Source organism: Eumetopias jubatus, unplaced genomic scaffold (genome assembly GCF_037043125.1).
Source record: "Eumetopias jubatus isolate StellerSeaLion01/CBP00866 unplaced genomic scaffold, mEumJub1_p1.0 scaffold_14, whole genome shotgun sequence".
Lineage (NCBI taxonomy): Eukaryota > Metazoa > Chordata > Mammalia > Carnivora > Otariidae > Eumetopias > Eumetopias jubatus.
Window position 1 is genome coordinate 73,612,697 of NW_028274820.1, and position 25,000 is coordinate 73,637,696.

General features: G+C 34.4%; 1 protein-coding gene across 13 annotated transcripts in view; it reads left to right on the top strand.

The window, feature by feature from the left end:
• Nucleotides 1-25,000, top strand: part of FOXP2 (forkhead box P2) — a 251,012-nt gene that overhangs the window by 131,280 nt on the left and 94,732 nt on the right. For 4 of the 13 annotated variants that reach the window (XM_088018663.1, XM_088018664.1, XM_028104898.2 and 1 more), the window contains exon 3: nucleotides 495-569. The exons of the other annotated variants lie outside the window; for them this stretch is intronic. In XM_088018663.1, coding sequence (XP_087874789.1) covers nucleotides 495-569 — 75 coding nt within the window. The remainder of the gene's footprint in view (nucleotides 1-494; nucleotides 570-25,000) is intronic. 13 annotated transcript variants of the gene reach the window in all.

Genomic DNA, 25,000 nt, shown 5'->3' on the forward strand with positions numbered 1-25,000 from the left:
CTTGTGATTATTCTCACATTTCATGACAAGCCAGGATTTATGTTCCATTTGTATTGGTTATAGTTGAGTACAAGTCAATAGTTAGCTTTTTCAAAAAGAGGTAATTAAAGTTTTAAGGGCAAATACCATCCCATACTCTAAAATCACACTCCCATTTAAATTTTAGGAGTATTCTCTAACATTGGCCATAATTTTAGGGGCAGTGGGAAATGGGAAGTGAGATTCCTGAGTCAAGGTCATGGTAGACCATGAAATTTTTTGGTTAGTGGTTAATTCGTTATGTTCAAATATTCAACTTTGCATTTGCCAAGTTATTTTTATTTTTTAATTCTATACTGTTATTAACTGTGAAACAAAGATGGAATAGTCTCATCTACGTTCACCTACGAAGATAATAATCCAAAAATATTTTTAAATGTTAATGTACATTATTAGCATAAGCCTTAAGATTGGGGCAGGGAGAGCCAACTCCTGATTCTCTTTGTTTAATCTAGGAATTGCTTCCAGAAACAAAATTATGTGTCTGTGGCCACTCTTCTGGTGATGGGCATCCTCACAACACATTTGCAGTAAGTTACACTGGGCAATGAGAAATTCAGCTGCTAAGCACAAAGCCATAGACTCAATACCACAAAGTAGATTATCTGTGATTTTCTATTAGCCACTCCCTTTCATTGATGATGATTAATCAGAGGTGATTAATGTTAAGATACCAGTGTAATTAGTTGGTTTTCTGTTACTTCTTGTATTCTCTCTTCAATTATATTTCATCATCTATATACTTCACTGTTTCTGTGAGTTGATGGCATTAAAATTTACCTGAAATATGTAAAGGTATATGGTTGACTCACCACTACACCTTTCTTGAACTTTTAGGAATCATTTGATGAGATAGTGTTGACTTGTAAAAAATAGAGATTATGAATAGATATAATACATATTTACATATTTTAGGGGAAAGTTGCTGTTCCATGTCTGCCAGTTACCATATAAATATGCCAAGGCCTTTTTTTTAAACATATTCTGTCACTAGAGTATAATTTGTGTCTTTAGACTCTAATATTCAATGAAAATTGCTTTCATGACCCAATTCACATACCAGTTAGCCTTGGAAATGAATAACAATCCTGAAGTGGCCATTCAAGAATTTTTAAATAGAGCAACTTCATGTTTCCATTTAGCATGGATACTACCTGTATTCTTAAGGAATCTCTAAATATGTAAGTCATATATTTTCATATATAGAATTTTTGCTTATTTCCTTAAGAATTGAGGTACTTAGTTTCTGGACTAGAGTATTCCTAAATTGGCTCACCCAAAATTTACTTTTAAGATCCTATACATAATATTTCCTGATTTATAATTGATAGAACACATCACAGTTAAGACTTTTATAAATAAATAGTGTCTTCCTGAATAAAGAAGAAATTTCTAATTTTATACCTTAGTTTAAAAAAAAGACTTTTCTTGATAAAAATAGTGTGAAATTAATATGGAATGCTATTCTTTGTGGAAAATATACAAACATAAAGCATTTTAAAAAATGTTTGATGCAAAACAAAAACAGTGGAAACAACATAACATAAACTATTTTATGGAAATAGTGAATGCAGAGAATTGGTAATGAATTTTGTACATTAAAACAGGTGTCTCAATGATCTAAAGTTACCTAGTTTGGGTTTCATTCATTTTAATCCTACAGTGTTTGCCCCTCCTGAACTTTCTTGGAAATAATAATATCTGGAAAAAATGCCAAAAATTAAAAAGCAGTGGTAAGTTTTGCTGAAATGATGTAAATTTCTGTGAAAGACTAAACTAATCTTCTAACTATTCTCTCTATGTTTTGAAGGAAGATAAATTTAAGATGAACTTCAAAAATAACTGTATACTTATTAATAAAGATTCATCCAAAAATATACTTTAAGAAAATAGTGCATTAAAAATGGAAAAGACAGTATTTCTAATTGGTAACACTTTTTCCTAAAATAATCCCAATGGAAAAATTGTTTTCATTAGATTGAAGAGTGAGCTGACTGAACTACTAGTAATGTTTGTTCTTTATCTAAAACTACTTCTACAAGTTAAAAAAAAAACATTTTCTATTCTACTGACATAAGAATAAATCTATAGCATCAGATCTTTATATTTTCACTGACATATTTTCAGAATGAAAACAAACCACAGAGAAATTAAATGACTTACCAGAGGCCATTTAATTCCTCAATAGCAAGGCTGAATTTATAACCCAAGTCTGTGATCATCAGTGTATTGGTTTTTCCAAGGATATGCCAGATTGTTCGTGGTTGCCTTGAGGGCTCTGTTGAATAGGAGTGTAAAGTTGTTCTATGTGTCAAGACTGTGGTTAGTATCTAAGACAGAAAGACTACCAAGATAAATTAGTGAGGTCTGCTGTGGCTGATAGGCAGAGGGAGTATGGAAGTGCATAGACCAGGTATTTGCCATCCATATGGTGCACCAAACTTAATACTTCAAATCAGTCACTGAGTGACTCTGCAAATGATGCCTCCTGACTTCACGACACTAGGGAAACACTAAATATTAAGTAGGTGTTTTTCTTTTATTGACTACATTAGCTATAACCTTTCTGCAAGCTAAAATGGCTACATAGTGGGATTTAAAATCAAGTTGCAAACTAAAGCAAATGATATCTGTTATTCATAGTTGACAATGTCTGTGCAATGGACATAGATCTCTTTTTAGTATTTAGTAAATTTCATAAGTACCAATACTCTGGGGTGATACTTAACTAAATTCTGGAGTACCATAAGATAACTGGTAGGCTGAAAGGAAGAAGGGTGTAGAAAGTATGCATACAGGTCTCTAAAGCCAGCCACATTCCTTTATAATCTATTTAACTGAAATGTGTAATAAATTGTGAATCACTGTAATAATTCTAAAAATTCATATATCCCTGTCAGTGGATTAATTTAATATCACACATATTACTTCCATGGTTGATCCACCTTCACAAATAAAAAGCCAAAATTTTCAGGCAAATGTTCCAAATTGGCAGATGAAAATACTTTTTACTTCCTCCCCCTTAACTTCAGAAATATAAATCCTCCAAGTTTATTAAAAAGCTGGAAATAAAGTACCATAAATTTCAGAGAAAACTACTTGCAATTACCAAAGGTAGGTTAAAGCTCAAATTACCTTAAAGAAATAAGTAATATTACCTATTTGATACTAAACTGATGTCAGAAGCTCCCCATCCCCACCATCCTCTCCCAGGCATTTCTTCCATCCAGTTCCCAACAAAAGAAGTGATAAAAATATATTTCAGAGAAGCATTTTCTGGTGTTTTAGTATGCAAGTAGCCATCAGATGTTAGCTATCATCTGAGTATTGTGCTTCTTTATTTGCACATTGTTGAACCTTAGTGATACTTTTATATATCCACTTATAGATTATATTTATTGTGCCTCTACTAATTTATTGCAATACTGGGGAGTAATTGTACTCACTTATATCATCCTTACCTGAAAATTATAATCTTAAGTTCTATCTACCTGTTGTGTTTCAAAAGAAATGTTTGATCTCCATAGGTTGTATGTTTAACATTCTAAGAATAATGACATAAAATCCTTATTGTAACTTTGAATTTTATAGGGAAAAGCATTAAGTTCTGACTTTAAAGGAAAGAGTATGAGTGTAAGAGAGCTTCTTTGTGAGAGATTACTCTTCAATACTTCCTTTTCACACTCAGTTTTTTTTTTTCAAATGGTATATATTTAACTCTAATCTGGAAAAATCTTCACTTATTTTACTTTTCTTTCAAACATTGGTAATAAGATAGATGCCTTTTTTCCCCTCCTGATATATCAAACAGCTTTATGAATGGCTGACTGTCAAGAGCCTGAATTTGCTTCCCTACCACACAATAGTAACCCAAGTTCACTCCCCAATAACTAGACCTTGTTGACACCTCATCTGTCTGAATGGCCTCATTAACACCTACCTGCAGATAATCTTATTGTTAGTTTTGCCTACAGGTTTTTACACCTAAGTGAATACTATTTTACATAGGATTCTGCCTGTTAGCTCCGAATGCTAAGGTAATTAAGTTGAATGCTTGGAGTCTTTGTCTTTTGGGTATTATTTTCAAAACATTTAGCATTGGGTCAAATGAGTATTTTGATGAATAAAACTTGTTGGACCTATAAAACCAAAAATGAAACTTGCTGGCCTTGGTCCAGTTCATTTATAACCATTTAAATCACATTGCATTGACCACATTGAATCTCTCCCTCCACAGATTCTTATTCTGTTGTGATTGGCTCCTGAATGTTTCATTTCAAGGAGAATTGTGGATTGGAGGAAATAAGAGAAAGAGGAGGGTGACAGTCTTTAAGAATCTCTTATTTTCTATCCAAATTCATCTCTCTTTTTAGTCTTTACATGAATTCTACCCCGCAGCAAATCATCTATCCCATGGGCTCTGGAATCAGCTTTCTAGACGGAATATTGGACAAATTACTTACCTTTTGTAGCCTCATGCTCTCAATCTATAAAATTAGGATAATATCTACCTTATAGGGTGGTAATGGGGATTAAATTTTATAACTGTAAAGTACTTACCTGATGACTAACACGTAGGAAATGTGCACTAGATATTCAAGTCAGTTGCTATAGTAGCCATCAATATACTCTTGGTTGGACTAAAGAGGCAATTCTGTTTGATGTAAATTTAAGTACATATTTGGTATTAACACTAAATAAGAAGCATTAGGCATTGGGTGCCTGGGTGGCTCAGTTGGTTAAGCGACTGCCTTCGGCTTAGGTCATGATCCTGGAGTCCTGGGATCGAGTCCCACATCGGGCTCCCTGCTCAGCGGGGAGTCTCCTTCTCCCTCTGACTCTCTTCCCTCTTGTGCTCTCTGTCTCTCACTCTCTCTCTCTCAAATAAATAAATAAAATCTATAAAAAAAAAAGAAGCATTAGGCATTACACCTTGAATCATGACTAGGACAGATGGAAATGTTCCTTAATGAGAGGAAAGTCTTTATACTCATTAATTTATGTTAAACCCTGACTTATTCACTCACAAAAATCAGTGTTATCCAAATGTTTTCCAATTTGTTAAGTGGAAGATAGCTAAGTGGAAGAGAAAGAATCCTTCCTCACCAGATCTAAATGATGTCCTTCTGGCAGCCGAGGAAAATTGTTGCCAAAGAATGTTAGAAAAAGTGATTGTACCCCTAATTGTGTGTATCCAGCCAGAGCACACCAAGATACGAAGTCAGGAGATACATGGGGCAGTGCCAGATTACCTCCAGTGTTTTCTTCCTTCTCTATTATAAATTTATTAGCATAGATGAACCAAGAGTTAAAGATAAATTACTACTGATTGGTAGTATTGACAATTTTAACTAACATGCTATAGACAGTTAACCAGGGATACTATTGTAGTACCTTTTTTAGAGTCCTTCCTATAAACCCCAGATTTAACTTTTCACTATTAGTGTAAAGTTGTAGTAGTGTAAACTTGAATTTATTATGAAGCAGTACAAATTAGATTTGTTAATTAATCGTGTTCATTTTGAGTAGTTTTTATTTGAAGTCCTTTGGTATGAAATAGGCCTTAAGATAACCAAATATTTCAGACCCTTACTGTACAGCTGATTTTGTTAATGCCATAGAGTTATAATATAGTGACCATGTTCAGGGATACTGTTAAAAAATTTCCAGAATGGAAATTTGTTCCAGATTGTTCTATTTCTATTCAGAAATAGAACAAAGATTTCTGTTTTTTAAAACCTTGGTTGACATCTGTATGCAACTTCTTGATTAATCTTTTTCTTTCCAAGTGTAATTCAAAATATTAATAATTATCTTTACACACCTCACTCAGCTGGGATGTAGCTCCCTGAACTCAGTTCATTCTAGACACCTCTCCTGAGTGATTGCCTCTCACCTTCTATTTTATTTCAATATTTGAGATTGCAATGAATTCTCTTGATGTTGGTTCCAAGAAGGACCAGTAGCAGAGCTTTTTCAATGGAGGCTCCTCTTTGAAATTTATAATGAATAATTTACTCCCCTTGATGATTCACCAAAGCATTAGTATGGCAGAAATCAGGGGCTGATGAAAGGATTATTTATTTAGTTATGTGGTTTTGTTGTTGTTAATATATTTTTCATCAACTAAATTGATACACACACTAGAATATGTATGTGACAATAATGTGAATTTATGGTGCCCATTCAGATAGACTATTTTTCCTTTCACATTTTAAAGTTATTTGTAATGAGCTATTAGTGTAGTCTCTACAGATATGAAATATAATCTGCACTAACTTCTAACTGTTCACTCTATAGTTCTTGCACATTTCTAAAGACTTATAAAATGTATATTCCATATTTATTATTTGTATTTCTGTTCCTTGTATATTTCTATATCATCTTATTTTAGCATAATAATCACAAGGCACAAAAAAACAAGTCATCCTTGTGTATAAATCTTCATGACTCATGAGTGTGCGTGCGCACACACACACACACACACACACACACACACATCCATGCATATATGTATACATATCTAAATGACCAATTATGTAAAAGAATGTGTATGTGCTTTTATTGAATTCTATATGCTATTCATTTTTGTTCTCTTCTTTTGAAGTTAATTTTTTATGTTTGTAATTTTCATTAGTCAAATGAATCATTTGTTATGCATAGGATTAACAGATTATAGACATCAAATTTTTATCACTGGCACCATTCATGCTACAATGTATTTACTTCAAAAATATTTCCAAATAACTGGATTTTTCATGTAATTTTAATACATAGGATGTCATGTTAAGCAGCATATAATTCCCGTTGACATTAAAGACTTAAACCTAAAACTGCATGCTGTACTTTAAATCTTGAGTCAGTGGAGTTCAGAAAGCTTACATTATCAGAGTTCTGTCATGCTATAATCATATAATGATTCATATAACTTAGATGAAATTGCACATGCTTACTTCCAATTAATCATATCCTTTATCATAATGATAATTTTGGTGCTAGTAAATTCACCTTAGTGGTAAGATAAAGAATAAAGTCTTATACCAAGTTAAAGATTTCAAGATGGAACTTCTGTCATATTTAACATTAAAAAACAACATGAAATGCTTAGGCTCTTGCAACCATGTTCCCAAGCTTTTTCCTGAAGTTGTGCTTACCATTCCAACAGATATTCCTCCTGTTCTCTCTTAAGAGAGATAGGATGAGATATTTTGTAATATTGGCAGAAGCAATCTACCTTTCAAATCCAGAGCAGTAGTTATAACATCACACTCCGGAATACATAGGCTGTATATTTAGTATTTTCAGAGTAACAATATAATACTTTAATTTTAATTTAGAATTTTATATGTAAAATATTTAGTCTGGCTAAAACAGACAATATAGAATAGGAATAAGAGACTATGAGAGTTGTCATTTAAGTATTCTTTAAGTAAGAGTATCTTAAGAGATATCACACTGAAGGGAAGGTATCAGGTAAATATCAGATAAATTCTCATTAAATTAAGCATAATTCATAAATTCACATTGTGTAATTTTAGGGGGAAGTGTTGACAAAATTATGTCATTAAAATTTGATAAACAAGCTTAAATTTTCCTACAGGATCATATATGCATACCTAGTGAATATTTTGCTGATGAATAGATAATACAAAGTTGAAATAAAGAATTAAAATGATATGAGGAACAAGTACACTATTGTTTTATCTCTATTTCTCCCTAAATCAAGTTGCGTATCTCATATACTCATTTAAGGCTGGCAAATATACTTTTTTGCATGCCTGCCTTTGTCTCTTTATATATGATCTGAATAGTTACTTTGCTGTATTAGAAGGGTTGTGCCCTGTTACTGCATTGCCAAAATAGAGAGAAAGGAGATGTGTACCCAGCACGTATTTCCATCCTCTATGGACTGATAGAATATTATAGCTAAAAGGAGCCCTATGTTTCATCTAATTCAAATACTTTATTTTACAGTTGAGAAAACAGTGAGAAAGAATCTAAGTGACTCCCCTAATATATCTCCATTATTCATGGAATTCAAAGGGGAGTTTATTGATGACCTGGTAATTCTTTAGTCTTAAGTCATGGTTCATATCTATTAGTTTTCACAGATTCTGTATTTTAACTTTAATTCTATATATAAGAAAATCATTCAGTTTTTCCAAATGTTGCTAATTGCATTTACCTATGAAAAGATTTCAAAAACCAGATAGATTTTATGATCACTTTTGAAATTACCATACATATTACTTGACTATTTGCAGTTTGTTGAGAACACGTTTAAGGTCTCAGTCAGATCTATGAGATAATTTTATTTATAGGGTGAGATTTTAGAAAAAGAACAATCCAAGGATTTTCAGTGATTCCCCCAGAAACATGATTTCATGAAATCCAAGACTGTTGATTTTTTGCTTATAATCTTTTAATAGGATTTCAACTAGAAAAAAAAACATGAAACCCTTACCTTGGTGTACAGGGCATTCCAAAGTTAGTTCCTAATGTTTAAAGGAATAAACTTAATGGTTAACAAAATCTTAATTCTTTACAATCATTTTATCTTTATTTAGACTATACATCCAACCAAGATCAGTTGCTCCGTCAAGATGACCAAATAGATTTCCCTCAACTTTTTAGATTGTCTGTTGACTCTCTCCCAGATAAATATTATGTCTTAACAATTGAGAAAAAGTGTTTAGTAGGTCTGTTATTCCATCATGATCTTAAAATACAAATGAAAGAAGACAAGACAATACTTTAAGTATGATATTGAAATATCAAACATTTAAATAGGTAAAGCTCAGAATAGATGCTTGAATTCATCAGACTAAAATGCTATGTCTGTAACATACAACTTTGATCCTGTAAAATATATTCATAGCACTCACAGAAATGAGTATAAAGTTTGAATTCTGTTTAGACATTATGGTTCTAGAAAAGTCTTACAAGTACCTGGAACAATCAGTTCCACCATTTTAAATTAGTACATACTATTTTTTAAATTGATATCATCATAAGATAAATAATTGTTCCTATTCTTCTTTCTCATAACTTGTAAACAGTCTTCGATGGCTGCCCACTGTCTGCTCTATAAAGCTTTACAAATCTTAGCCTTTCAGTCATGTACTTCCCCAAAACTGGGCTTTTTCTTTCCCAAACTTATCCCCTATTATTTCATAAACAAAAACATTGGGTCCTGACTGATATACCTATATATATGTCCCAAACATATACAATATTCCTTTTTTTCTATTTCTTTTCTTATGTTATTATCACTTTGTGTCATCCTCTCTGCTCTTTCTGCTTATCAAATTCCACTGGTTATAAAAGCCCAGTTCAATACTATCCCACATGAATGCTTTTTCACCAATGCAGTCCACACTGATTAATCCCTCTTTTGATCTTGTTATCCAATCCATGTTTTGGAATTTTTCTTAGCCCTGTGATATGGTTCCATTCAACACATACTCACTGAACACATACTATGTATAACTCACAATGATACAAAAATTTTCAGCAAAATAATGAGTAATCACCTGCATCTGAGAAGTGTAGGTCATGAAGATGGGAAATATGTAATATAGGCCTCAAAAAATCAAGCAAGTTGTAAAGATAGACTTAATCACTGTACTGAGGAATTAAGGACAGGTAGATGGAAGAGATTTATTTGAGGTGAAGTTTTGGAAAAAAAAACACAAATTCATCACACTAAAAGTGTAGAGAATATTCTAGGCATTGGGAACAGATTAAGCAGATTTACAGAAGAGAGAAAAGAAAAGGATGGGTAGTTTTCAAAATGTAGCCTTGTGTATTGTATCTGAGAAATTGGAGAATGTTTCGGGAAAAGTTGGCTTATGTAGTCTTTAAATATATGGACCAAGGCCAAAATTTGAAGTTTTGAATTTTTAAAGAACTTTAAATATTCTGGAAGATTTTGAGCAAAGTAGTGAATGTAACATAACCAGACTATCCTATTTAAAAATATCCTTAGGAACATTAGGAAGAAGTGATTGAACTAGAAAAAGATTGGAATCTGTATATCTAGGCTAAAGGATGCTGTCCAAAAAAATAATAATGGTAATCTTAACTAGAGAAGGACAGGGAAAGAAATTAAGAGGACAGATTTAAGGGAGAATACAATTGTAAAAGGTATGTTAATAATTAGAGAAACAGAAAATAATCTGTGCCTGGACATTTGTATTTGTTTTGACTGTGAACCTGGTGATATCTAGAACCCAGAAAGAATAGTAGGTTCGATGGTAGGCAGAAAAAGGTGAGAAGTGATAAAAGTGTTGTTTGAGAAGTATGTTTGCATTGCCAGTGGGATATCCGTGTTCAGCAGGCAGTTGGCGATGAGTTGGAAATGATGACTTTTTGGAAGTCATATCAAATGCAGTTGGCCAGAGTCCATTATTTTGAAGGAGACTGTAAAGAGGAAGACAACCACAAATAAGCCACAAGCCATGACTTTGACTAAGGGAAAAAAGAAGAACCAGTAAAGGATGTGAATCCATAAGACAGCAGAGAACTAGGAGCCAGGAGTCAATGGACAACAGAAGAGATTTTTAACAAGCTAAGAGATTTTTAAAAACATTATTACAGATGGAAGGGTGGTTTTAAAACGAGGATGAGACATGAAGCAGGTTATAGATTTGGCAAGAGTGTTTTCCAACAGAACATAGTCGAGGACTTGCATGGCAACTGAAGGAGTTCACACAGAAGTGATACACGTGTGTATACACTGGTCCTTTGGGGAAAATGCTGATTAAAAGGGAGATAATACGATGGGGCTTGAGAGGGAGCAGGACCGAGGAAAGGTCTTGAGGGGAGGAGACAGTGGAGATAAAAAGATTAAAAGTGAAAGAAGAGTAAAAAGTTGAAACAAGGAATGAAAGATGATGAGGGGAGACTGCCAGCATCCAGGGCACAGATGAATGTAGTTCTTTAAAGGGAATAGAAACCCACTTTCATCGGAATTGAATGGAAATTTGAGGTTGAGTAAACTCATAGCTGGGTTTTTACCTCTTTTACATTATTTGTTAAATCTGTTTATGCCTTGTGACTATCACTGTGTCCCTCTCCCCCATGTCGTGTTGTCTACATTTGAACTTCGTATCACCTCTTAGGGGTTCCTATTTCTATGACAAACGGTACAAAAGAAGGGAAGGGTATATTCATGGTTGCTAAAATTTTCTAGTTATGATAGCTTTACTCTGACCATATTTGTTATACGTTGGGATGTTATCAGCCAAAAGAATAGCTACTCATTAGAGTTTAAACTTAGCAGTGATTTTCTCATGAGACTAATAGCATAGTCACAAGATGAGTGTTCTTTCCTGTCTCTCAGAAATTTAAGATGGATTAATATACATCTGAAGAATATTAATTATTTTATGAAACATTTAGATACATGAAGCTTTTGAACTTTTTAAGTAATTGGTTAATTTTTAGTAATTAATAAAATAAAGCTTTTCACTTTTTAGAAAACCTTTTAGTGAAAGCAGAACTTGCAACCAGAATGAAATATATGCAGAAATATTATGATAGTCTTTTCTTTCACTGTATTGACAGTATTAATTTTAAGAACAACCCAATAACTCAACCACTGAAATTGCCCTTAGACATACATGTAATTGCTTAATTCTGCACTTAGTACTACACAATTTGGACACAAAGGTATGACAGGGTAACATATCCTTAAACAAAAAACCTTTTTGTTCATAAAATCAGAACTAAAGCGTAAGGAAAACTAAGAAAGAGACAAGGACCTTGCTTTTGGAGCCTTTTACAGCAGCTGATATTTCTGCTTTACGAAGTAGACCTTAAATAGAATTTCAGGAATTGGTGATAAACAGTTGGAAGTGTCATCTCCCCAAATGATTCCATGACTTCTGACCAAGAAGTTCCTACATCATTGCTGCTGAAAATAATTCTTTTTAACATGCTGACAAAAATCCTTTTCCTTTTTTTAATGTTTCAGTTCTCTGCTAAGCCAATTTATTGAAGCTCTCCAAACTGAATTAAACTGTTTTTTCTGTTTTGCCTTTACTGGGGTTTTGGTGAAAGTATCGACTATGTCAGGTTTTATGAGACAGAATCATAATGTGGTCTCTCTGGCAGAAGCCCACCCTTTAAGGCATAACCACACTTTGCAGTAATTTTGGTTTTCTGGTGTTTTTTTTTAAGATTTATTTATTTTATTTGTGCAAGCAGGGGGGTGCGGGGAGGGGGTACAGAAGGAGAGAAGCAGACTCCTCGCTGAGTGGGGAGCCCCATGGGGCTCCATCTCAAGACCCTGAGATCATGACCTGAGCTGTAACCAAGAGTGGGATGCTCAACCGACTGTGTCACCCAGGCGCTGCTGCAGTAGTTTTTATTATGGCTATTTACATATATTTTTTTCTATTGAGGAAACTGACTTAACTGAGAAGTAAAATAATCTACTTAGAGTCACGTTTTAGCAAATGATTAAGCCAAGATTCAAATTGAGGTCTGTCTGACTCGAAGATCTCTCTCTCCGTTTTGTTACACCACCTGTGGCTTTTTCTGGGGGTTTTAATTACCCTACAAACATCATTTAGAAGGAAGCTCCCCCCACCCCCCCACATTAGAAGAGTGCCTGAATATTTGAATCCTATTAGCTGCCTTGGACACTTTGACTTCGCTTTTCTCCACCTCCTGTAAACCAGGGATTTTCAGCTCCACCCACTTCAGACAAGAACACAAAAAAGATTTGACAGTCTTTAGGCACCATTCCAACTCACGCTCTCAAAATTTGATTGTTTTTTTTTTCAATTCTGAAACTTTCTATTTTTCTTCTATTAGTTTACATTTCCTTATCTTTCTTAAACCAACACTGTACTCTCATTAAATCTTCTATTCTCATTAAGTCTTTTCTGTTTGACAGTTGAAACACTTATTCGGCATTCTTGAAACTGCTATTTTTCTAAGATCTCCCTCTCCTGCCATGTCTTGTTACTCCCTATTTTTAACTGACTCTCAAAAATAATCAAAATAGTCACTCTGCCCTAAATATCCCCAAGCCTTTCCCACCTCTATGCCTTTGACCCCTCAAGTCTCTCGGTCCTCTCTGCTACCCGGGGTGGTAGAGTTCATAGAATCCAAATCATGTCCCAACAAAGGCAGTTTCAAGTTGCTACATAAAATCCGTATGGAATGGAAAGCTGTTTTCACCTTTTTCTCTTCTACATTCTGATTACTTTGGGGAAAATAATTTCATTTTCCCATTCTACATAACAAGAAATGTACAAAAGTATCTGGCATATAGTGAGTACTTTAAAGGGTAATCTCCTTTTGTTTTGCTTCTGTGGAATTTTGTTTTCTTTTGTCATTTATACTGCTTAGTCTAAATATCTCTACATAGAATCAGGAAGGAAGTACCATTTTTTAGTGTAAACATAATGGTAAGCAATATTCAATTTTTTTCTTCCAATTTTTTCTTCTGATGGTAGTTTTTCTTACTGATCAAGACAAATTTCTTTTTTTTTAAAGATTTTATTTATTTATTTGTCAGAGAGAGAGAGAGAACACAAGTAGGCAGAGCGGCAGGCAGAGTGAAAGGGAGAAGCAAGCCTCCCACTGAGGAAGGAGCCTGACATGGGACTCCATCCCAGGACCTGGGATCATGGCCTGAGCCAAAGGCAGCCACTTAACCAACTGAGCCACCCAGGCACCCCAAGAAAAATTTCTGAAGTATGTAAATATTGTTGGAAATAGTGAGACTTTAAAGAATGCCGAGAGTTTTTGTTAAGTTTACTAGGTTTTTTTTTTTAAGATTTTTATTTATTTATTTATTTATTTATTTATTTATTTATTTGAGAGAAGCAGAGAGCAACAGAGAGCATGAGCAGGGAGGAGAGAGAGAAACAGGCTCCCCACCGAGCAGGGAGCCCAACGTGGGGCTCAATCCCAGGAACCCGGGATCACGACCTGAGCCGAAGGCAGACGCCCAACCGACTGAGCCACTCAGGCGCCCCAATTTTACTAGTTTTTAAATCAGTGTTTTGAACTTAGGTAAGCCATCTGGCCAGTTTTCTGAGTCTTGCCCCAAATAAGAGATTTATTATTTTCAGTGTATATCTACCAACTGCTCCGAATGGTTCTGAGGATTAGTCAAGATTTAGAAACACTTATTTAAGGGCCTCTCCACACAATGTGTTCCGTGGGCCAGGATCATTACCTGGGAATTTGTTAGAAATGCAAACTCTTGGGCCCCACCCCAGACCTACTGAATCACAGTCCACATTTTAACAAGATCTTTAGCCAATTTATATGTTCATTAAAGATTAAGAAGCACTGTTCTAAAGCACAACTTTCAGAAAATGAATATTCTGAAATACATATATACACACACACAAATACTATAAGATAGTGTGCAGATGCATTTATAATTTTTTTTTAAGAGAGAGGAGGGGGCGGGCCAGAGGGAGAGGGAAAGAGAGAATCTTAAGCAGGCTCCACACCCAGTGCAGAGCCCTATGCGGGGCTCCATCTCACAACCCTGAGACCATGACCTGAGCCAAAATCAAGAGTCGGCTGCTTAACTGACTGAGCCACCCAGGCGCCCCCAGATGCATTTATAATTTAAAGAAATATTTGGGATCCTTATAGCTAGGGCTAATGTTTAATATAATAATTAAAAGTCTGGGGAAAACAATTTTATGCTCTGTGATTATATTTAACAGGTTTAGATATTTATTTTGCTGTTTTGTATGCATGTGGGAAAGACAAAGCTGTGTCTGCACAAACCAATTGTGTTGAGTAAATTGAGTTTAAAAGTAAGATTATTTCAGTAATATAATACGTCTGGAGTTTTGTCGGCAAAATGCTACTAACTTGCTTGACTGAATTTTTCACCTGGTAACTTGTGTACATCAGATGGATACAGTGGTTAAACTGAAGGTTTACTTACATTATGATGTTAAAAAATTTGTATATCACTTAATATCAAATACATCCTGTAAGTATTTCAGGAGTAAAAAGATTATTTGTGGGATATATGGAGGATAAAGAGATTTACTATAGTGTGGGTTATTGAAAGTATTTTTAGTGATGTTTACTCTTCTATGAAGATTCCATTTATAAAACCTTATTATCATTTGTTAAATGACACTACACAGAATGCTTGATGACTTTAATTCATACATTAAATATGCACATATATTTAACAATATTTGCATCTTATAATACATTTAATAATGACTTGTCATAGTGTTACTTATTAACCATTTCTTTGACTTTAATATTTGTAAAATAAATAAAGTGCTTCTATATGTTATATTAATTTAAATTATTTGTTTCTTAATCCTGGAATGGTGATGTATATATCAGTATTTGAGTGGATGTGTTTCCATTTTAACTGAGATTTTGGAAGAAAGCTTTCCCCCAGAACAGTCTATTAGGATGTCAAAATTCCAAACAATATAGTTCATGTTCTTATTCTTCTACATATGCTTAAATATATTTCTAACAACATATTATTTCCTATAAACAATTTTTCTTGAGTTAGCACAAAATGTCTTCATATTGCAATGCATTTGTAAATCATAGTTCATATTAGTAAAAGTTTTTGTAACAAAGTACTACTAGTACTAGTATTATTAAAGCCTAATTAATCATTACTATGTAAAGGCTGAGTTTAGTAGGCACTCATTATTTAAATCATAATAAAAATTTAGATTTTTCATTATTCTCACCAAGTTCCAGGTATAATTGTTCAAATGAGCCAACTTTAAACACACAAAACCATAGTATTTCTTAAAATTGTGGCTAATTCAGTTTGGGTTACATTGATTGTCAGTATTTTCAGCATGTGAATAAAATACTTGAGAAAGGGCATAGAAGGGTAGAAATTTGGAAGTATTCCCTAAATGTGAATAGGAAGAGGAAATGATTCTCTTACTAGTTATCCAATAGTTTCTCAAAAAAGTTCAAGTCAAATGCTAATTTGGTGAACATGAGATAATGAAATCCACCATTCTTGATGTCTTATTGATGATTTTGAAGTTCTCATACTCATTTTATTTATTTATTTATTTTTAGTATTTTATTTATTTGACAGAGGGACACAGCGAGAACAGGAACACAAGCAGGGGGAGTGGGAGAGGGAGAAGCAGGCTTCCTGCCAAGCAGGGAGCCCGATGTGGGGCTCGATCCCAGGACCCTGGGATCATGATCTGAACTAAACGCAGATGCTTAACTACTGAGCCACCCAGATGCCCCATTTCATCCTCATTTTAAAATGTCCAATATTTATTTTAAATTCATTCAGTTTTTGAACTAGTCTGAGCCCCATAGTTGAATTATATTTTTTAAAAAAATAAAGGAATTAAGTAATTCCTGCACAATATTTAAAAAGTATATATGAAATGGTCAAAAACATTAAGAAATGTCTCTCCTCCTCCAGCCCCAGAAGAATCTTTTCTAGTTTTATAGTTTCTTTCTTTCTTTCCTTTTGTTTTATTTTGTTTTTGTGTATGTGTGTTTTGCTCTTGAATATAGAAAGTGAAACACTCAAGAAACTTATAAGTCATATTTTCCCCAAGACTGTTGCTCTCTGGGATCTGAAGGGAATTGCTTTTCTGTAACATATGCCAATAAGCAGGTGGTTAGTTACTGCTTTAAATTTGTCATTAGAAAAATTTCCAAGTATACTGAATATATGCTAGTATTTGTGCCTGTTCATGAAATAAAAAGGAGTCCTGAATGTTCCTCTTAAGTAGGACATTTTGGCTTGGCTATCTCCATATACAAACTTAAACTGAATTCAAGCAATGTCGTTTTTGCCCCCAAGTGATTGGTTGTTTCCTCTGAACTCCTGTAGCATTTATATATTAAACATACTACTTCTGTTTCTTTTTTTTTTAAAGATTTTATTTATTTGAGAGAGAGAGAATGAGAGATAGAGAGCATGAGAGGGAAGAGTGTCAGAGGGAGAAGCAGACTCCCTGCTGAGCAGGGAGCCTGATGTGGGACTCAATCCCAGGACTCCAGAATCATGACCTGAGCCGAAGGCAGTCACTTAACCAACTGAGCCACCCAGGCGCCCCTCTACTTCTGTTTCTTGATTTATCAAAAATAGGTAGAATATGTTGACTCCTTGCTATAAAGATTAGAAATTTAGGGGGCGCCTGGGTGTCTCAGTTGGTTAAGTGTCTACCTTCAGCTCAGGTCATGATCCCAGGGTCCTGGTCCTGGGATTGAGCCCCGCGTTGGGCTCCCCACTCGGCGGGAAGCCTGCTTCTCCCTCTCCCACACCCCCTGCTTGTGTTCCCTCTCTTGCTGTCTCTGTCAAATAAATAAAATCCTTAAAAAAAAAAAGAAATTTAGGAATTTTTCACCACCAACACTTTTGCTAATTCTGTTGTTTTGAGCTCTTCTAGTGGTTATCTTTATTACTCAAATAATAAACTTTAATATCTATTTTTTTCTATATTGATTCTGTGCTAAAAATGATGGCTCTTAAAAAGAAACAGCTAGCAAGCTATTTTTGTTTTACTTTATGGAACCAATAAATATTTCTGAAGATACAAATTAGAAGGTTCATAAAACTTCCTTCTGTTCTCTGAATCATCTGATCTCTTGAGACATGTTACATTTGTTCATCTTTTTCATTTTTTTATACTATTGGTTTTCTTCAAATGTCTGATGTTTTTAGTTGTTGGTTCAATATATGAATGAGGCTGATTAATAATAAGATTAATAGCTGGGGTAATTTTTTGCACGGTTGCGTAGGTTTCTTTCAACAATAGGCTTCTCCCTCAAATGGGAGTGTGTTGGCAGGCAGGCTTCACTTTAGGACTGAGTCAACCAATTGGCACCATTGCCAAAGCTAAGACAGTTACTTTGGCATGACTGACTTAACTTGCAAGTCTGTAATTGAAGCTGGGAGTTATCTCTAAACTCTGCTCTGCTTATCTTTTGCATTCCTACACCCATATTGGGTGCTTTCTCTAGAAGGATGTTTTGTTTTCTTAGTCTAATAATGCACTTCTCACTTTATCCCAGGGGCAAAAGCCGTTTGTGTGAGAAGCCTGCTCTAAGACTTGGAGAGGATATGAGAGGAGGTAGCTAGCTGTTTTATAGGCCTGCCCATTCTGTTTTGTTGTTGTTGTTGTGTTTTGTTTTGCTTTAGGCCTGCCCATTCTTGACGTGGATTTTAATTAATTCCCCGGATGATTGTACCGTGGCCCACCCTTACCCTTCGTGTTCTGCGAGAAGTAAGAATTTACTTCTGGTATTTTGGACTGCTTTTTTCCATATTTCTGCTTGTCAATCTATGCCCTTTTATCTGCTCAATTGCTACCTGGTTTCTCAAACTTTGTGGTCTTCGGCTGGTACTTTTTTTTTTCCTCCCCAGCACTGATATAATTTTATTATTTTTAAAACAAAGGGAGAGAACGGAGGTAGACTTGGCTGCTTATTCTATTATACTAATCCAGAAGTCAGTAGTTCTTTCTAATACCATATAGATATTCATGGTCACCTACTGTGTACATGTCCGTGTCATAAAATGGCATCCGATGGGCTCCGATATCACCTTCCCCTACCTAAAAGAGCAGAAGGTGCTCTGGCTTACAGATTTGCAGACTCCCTTGTAGAGCACAAATTTTGCTTGTTATTTATTTAATTCACAGAGTTCAGGTAGTTTTGATTCCTCCCAAAAACAATCTGAGTTACTTTCTTTCCTTCCCTGATATTAAAAATATAACCCAAAGAATTCTGCCTACAAGTCAGGCTATCACAAAAACTTAAATCTATGATCTTGACCAAATATTGGAGGGAAGAGCTTTGCTGTTTTAATGTGTTTTGTAGTAAACCCTATAGCCTGCTGTTTCTTCAACCTGGCTTTCCAAACTATGGATAAGCACCAGAAAGCCGGTCACAGGGTTCTACTGATACCATTGTTTTCCTGCTGCCTGCAGGCTGCCTAGGCAGTTTTCTGTGAACTCTCCACGTGCTTTCCCATTGTGGTGCTTTTTTTTTTTTTTTTAATTTTATTTTATTATGTTATGTTAATCACCATACATTACATCATTAGTTTTTGATGTAGTGTTCCATGATTCGTTGTTTGCATATAACACCCAGTGCTCCATGCAGAACATGCCCTCTTTAATACCCATTACCGGGCTAACCCATCCCCCCCACCACCTCCCCTCCAGAACCCTCAGTTTGTTTCTCAGAGTCCACAGTTTCTCATGGTTCATCTCCCCCTCTGATTTCTCCCCCTTCATTCTTCCCTTCCTGCTATCTTCTTCTTCTTTTTTTTAACATATAATGTAGTACTTGTTTCAGAGGTACAGGTCTGTGATTCATCAGTCTTACACAATTCACAGCACTCACCATAGCACATAACCTCCCCAACGTCCATCACCCAGCCACCCCATCCCTCCCACCCCTACCACTCCAGCAACCCTCAGGTTCCTGTAATTAAGAATTCCTCATATCAGTGAGATCATATGATATATGTCTTTTTCTGACTTATTTCACTCAGCATAATACCCTCTAGTTCCATCCACGTTGTTGCAAATGGCAAGATTTCGTTTTTGTGGGTTTTTTGATGGCTGCATAATATTCCATTGTGTATATATACCACATCTTCTTTATCCATTCATCTGTTGATGGACATTTTGGCTCTTTCCATAGATTGGCTATTGTGGACATTGCTGCTATAAACGTTGGGGTGCATGTACCTCTTCAGATTACTGCATTTGTATCTTATATGCAGATAGATGCAGAGAACCGTTAGAGCCATTTGTGATTTTTATGGGCCTTTCTGGCTTTAAAATTCTTTGGCAATAGAAATGTTGAACGGTTATTTGCTAGAATATGATTAGGGCTGGCATTTGTGTTTGGCCACTGAGGAGAAAGAAGACACGTTACTATCTAGGGACAAGTAGATAAGGGGTAGATATGTGTGTTCTTTTCTGGGCCATGCAGGATATGCCCAGTTGGATGAAGAGGGGAAAATTCAGACAACCTATTTTAAATAAAGCACAGTTATTTTGTTTTTAATAAATGGTACTATGATCATACTGCATAGTTCCTCAAGAGAAATCATAGACTCAGAAATCTCAAGCAAGAAAAGAAACTTTAAAGTTAATTCCAGACTCTTCCAAAATTATTTTACTATTAACACATGCCTTTTTTCAAAATGCTTTTTATGCTCAAACCAGTATAGCAGTCATCTTCTTTCCCCACATCTCAAAGCTCTAAAAATACTGCTTTAGGGGCACCTGAGTGGCTCAGTTGGTTAAGCGTCCAACTCTTGATTTTGGCTCAGGTCATGATCTCAGGGTCGTGAGATCAAGCCCTACGTGGGCTCCGCACTGCTCTGGGTATGGAACCTGCTTAAGATTCTCTCTCTCCCTCTCCCTGTGCCCCTCCCCAACCCCCCCCCCACACACTCTCTCTCAAAAACAAAACAAAAATTACTGCTTTATACCCAATATTTTCCCAACTTAAATAGAGTAAGTTAAATTTCATTATGCCTACTATGTAGGGGCCAGGCTTTGGACACTGATAAACCTGACAACTATAAGACATTCACTCCAACTATCTAACTGGTTAAGGTTTTTAAATGATTGATTTACTGAATTAGTTACGCTATTAGTGTTATTCTATATTGATCAATACAGTTAGCCCTTGAACATTTGTCTAACGTTTTTTACAAAATAGTTTTGGAGATTATTTATATTTAGTCAATTTAAGATTAGCTGCACTATAGTTTTGGGTAATATAATTACAAAAGATTTGAGAAAAATTATGGCAGTGATTATTGTACTGAACTACCTTGTAGTGAATTGTGTTCACTTATATTTTGAGTGGAAGCTACAAGGGGATTTTTTTTGTCAGAGTATGATCTCCGACCAGTTGAGAAGTTAGTGTCAGATTCAGTTCATGAGTCTGTCATGTACTATATATGTCCTATACTACATATATGCTACATATACCTCAGGGAAGGCATTTTATCTTCTGAGCATGGATCTTAATTTGTAAGATGAGGATAACCATTCCTGAATGGACTCACCACATTGTGGATCATGATCCCAAAAGGTGTGCACAGAGTTATACTTTGGTTATTAATATGAGCTTTTCTTGCACAGCCTACAAGATGCTCAGGAGACCATGTGTTTCTCCCATGCGTTCTCTGTAGCCTACCCATGAATGTTTTACAGTGATGGATATATTCTGTATCTTCACTGTCCAACAAAGAAAACACCAGCCATTGTGGCTATTGAGCACTTGAAATATGGCTAGAGTGATTGAAGAGCTGACTGTTTACTTTTATGTAATTTTAATTTATTTAAGCTTGTATAACCATATGTGTCTAGTGTCTACCTTATTGGACCACATAGGGAGAAGATAGAAGTAGCTGAGATGCTATTAGAGTGTTTCTTAAATGCAGATATATAGAGTTACTATGAGATTTGAATCAGATAATAGTCTAGATTGTAAAACATCTCTCTATATTAAAAAAAATAATTTCCAAATTTAAGTTATGATACATGAAATAGCACTTCTACATTTATGTGGCATCCTTGGTGTACACATTACTTAGAGACATTGTCTTTGTTATTTATTAATTCTAAAAATACTTTTGGTGTGTATTATTCTTATCAGTAATATTTTTACTTTATTATTTTGAGTTCATGTTTAGCTCTGTGCTTACCTAGATCACTAGAATAATCTGTTGGATGCCTTAATTTGATTTTAAATGAAATACATACCATAAGAAATAAGAATTCCCACAGACATAATGCCTTTTATATGGGAAGAGTTTTTTTTTAAGCAAATACAAATGGTTATTCTTAATTTATATTCCCCTCTTTGCCTCTCAAGAGATAGCATCACTCCCCATGTCTATTGAACCTATCATGTTCTGTTTTCTTTACTGATCTGTTTTAATCCAAATCTGTAAATATTGCCCTCCTCGATTAGCCTTCCTTCTCCAGATTTACTTTCAAGTAGGGTAATAGTCTGTAACTACTTTTAACCTGTCCCTTTGGACTATTAAGGATTCTACATTTAAGGATATATTGTTTTAGAACAATGGATATTACAATAATAAAAGTACAAGTAATGTATCTAAGAAGATGAAAGTCATGCAGCATTCTATTATGTTAAAAATTGGCATCTTTTGACACCAGCTTGATATTTCTGTGAATGTCCATTCACCTCAAGTGGTTTCTTCAAATAATGAGTTAGCTCTCATCTATCCTTACAACAAATTGAGGCACCAAATTCAGCTTTGTGGACTGAATGATAAAACATTTGAGGGTCAGCTTAGCCATTCTTTGTTTTTATTGTCTTTGGTTTTGATCACTGGGTTATAAATACTTGTCTTATCTGGTTCCCTGGATTCTGTATCAGTAAATTCTGTAAGGTTAGAATATTGACTATTAAAAATCAGAGATTTGAATTTCAGGTTAAAGCATTTCAAAAATTTTTTTCAAAGAATTTTTATGTATCTTTAAAAAACTTCAGTTTTGAAAAGTAGAAAATAAAGATAAGCAAAAAAAAAAAAAAAAATCATATCTCACCACACAGTTTTAAGATAGCCCAGAAAAAGTTACAATCTCTCTCTGTGTGTGTGTGTGTGTGTGTGTGTACGTTTACAGTCTTAATTTTTATTTTTTTTAGGTTGCAGTCATCAGAAAATTGCTAAATCAAAATGTAAACATATTTTTGGTACATATTCCCAGCCAGAAAGTTAGTACCAATTTATAGAACAGCCAGCTTAGCTTGCCCTTAGCTTAGTTTTATATATGGGTATTCCCATTTCCCCATTTCTTTGGCAAAACTGAAGATTATATTTTTTCCATCATCCCTAATATGATTGATCAAAAACATATTTCTTATTATTATGTCAATTTGAATTTTTTGACTATTAAAGAAGTTACATAGTTTAGCATATTTATAGACTATTTGTATGTCTCTAGATGAGCCAAACGTGGTAATACCCATTTTGAATCTTCACATATAAAGTATCTCCCCAATTTACCTGGCCTCAAATCCCCTTTCATGCAGAGTATCTTTTCTCCTGTAACTCATTTTTGGGAAACGTTGTTCTACACTATGTAATATCATATTAAATTTCCAGAATCTATATCAAGAATTCAACAAGCAATCAAATGCAGTAGATTGTTGTGAAGCAGGTTGCAATCCAATTAGATTCCATTCTTCATTATTTATATGATGCTAAAAATGTATAGGCACTAAATAAATCTTAATCAGTTGATTGACCCATTAAACATTGGCAGGTCAGGTCTTTAAATATTAGGAAGGTCTTTGCTTAAATGTATCTAAAAAAGTTTCCGTGTGTATTTTGGAAGCATTGCTATTATGTGAAGTTATAAGGACCTATTTTATGAAATAAATATCTTTCAGACAACTGAAGATACAAATATATACATTTCAAAAAATAAATAACATAGTTGGTTTATTGTTATATGTCAAAATGTGGCCCGTTTTAACAATATTATTAACATGCATTCTCCACTTATCAGTTTATTTCTAATATTTAAATAATGTCTACATAATTCCTCTATATAGTGAATTATATAGAATGTGAACTCTTTTAAGAAAAAAAATCCCAAGTCTACGTATTAACTCTGCTAAGTGGCTTGTGGGGTTAATGGGAAGTTCAGTTTAGGCAAATCATCTACATTGGGCTGCCCACCCCATCCTCACCCCCACCCCAACTTAATTAGTCTGTCAATCACAATTAGTATTGTTTTACGTTTTTCACAGCTGCCTGATCAGTGCTTTGTTTCGGCCAAGTTTAGCAAATGGATGGTAGATTGAAAGTACTGTTGAGCAGGGGAGGATACTATGTTGAGTATTCTCATTTTGAAGCTCTTCCATTGTTATATAACATATACATAAAGCAAATGAGTAAGGTATACTAAATAAACAAGAAGTTTGCAAAAACAAAGTAATAAGTGAGAGCCAATTCTAATAATGGGATTATTTAAAACACAAGCATTGGGGAGTAAAACTTTGCTTCCAGTGTTTCACTGAAGGTTTCTGAAAGGCAGCAGGTATTTAAGCAAAGTCTATATTCATAAGAATACGTGTATGTTGAAACAAACTATGTTGTTGACATCTCCTACTTGCGCATCACTTCTGTTAAAACTCCAAAGACTGAATTAAGGTTTTACCTAGTTTTTAAGTGCCATCAGGTAGAATTTAATCTGCATTGTATGTCCCTGGATATATATATATATATTTTTATTTTCAATAGAAAAAGATATTTTCTTAGGATTGTAAGCTGCTTGCAGAAAGAGAAAAAGCAAAATAAAGAAGTGGCAGACATTGTAAGCCATATACATTTTATTAAAAACAGTGATTTCAAATCTGGTACTTTGACCTTTAAAACTCTGTTCATCTTTGCAAGGAGCAAGTACGTATTATTTATAACATAATGAACTTATATTATGAGGAAACAGTCATAATAAGGAATTGGCATGCTTATGATTCATAAAATTGATTATATAATACCTGCCGTAATTGGTCATTCCTGCCTAGTAACCGAGAGAAAGGGGAAAAATCCTATGCTATTTTAATTTCTCCATCTTAATTATAATACTTTCTTGCTACAGGCTTTATGGTATTAACTTCCCATGTTGTAATTAACCACTACATATCTATATTAATTTTTCTATTTTCTTGAACCCACAAACCTTTTTCATTATGTTATCATAAAGAGAATGATATTAAACACCTGAACACAGATCTGTGACTCCAGTGGAATAATACTGATCTCAGAACTTTCCACCTAACAGTACTGAAGACTCTTGTTTTCACAATCTGACTTACTTCCTTTCCTGAAAGAAGTTTATGATAAGGGCAAGAACAGAGAGGAGTAGATACCCAAATATCAAGTTTAGTAAACAAAGAGTAGAGATATTTACATTGGAATGTACTAGAGGTAAATTGCTTT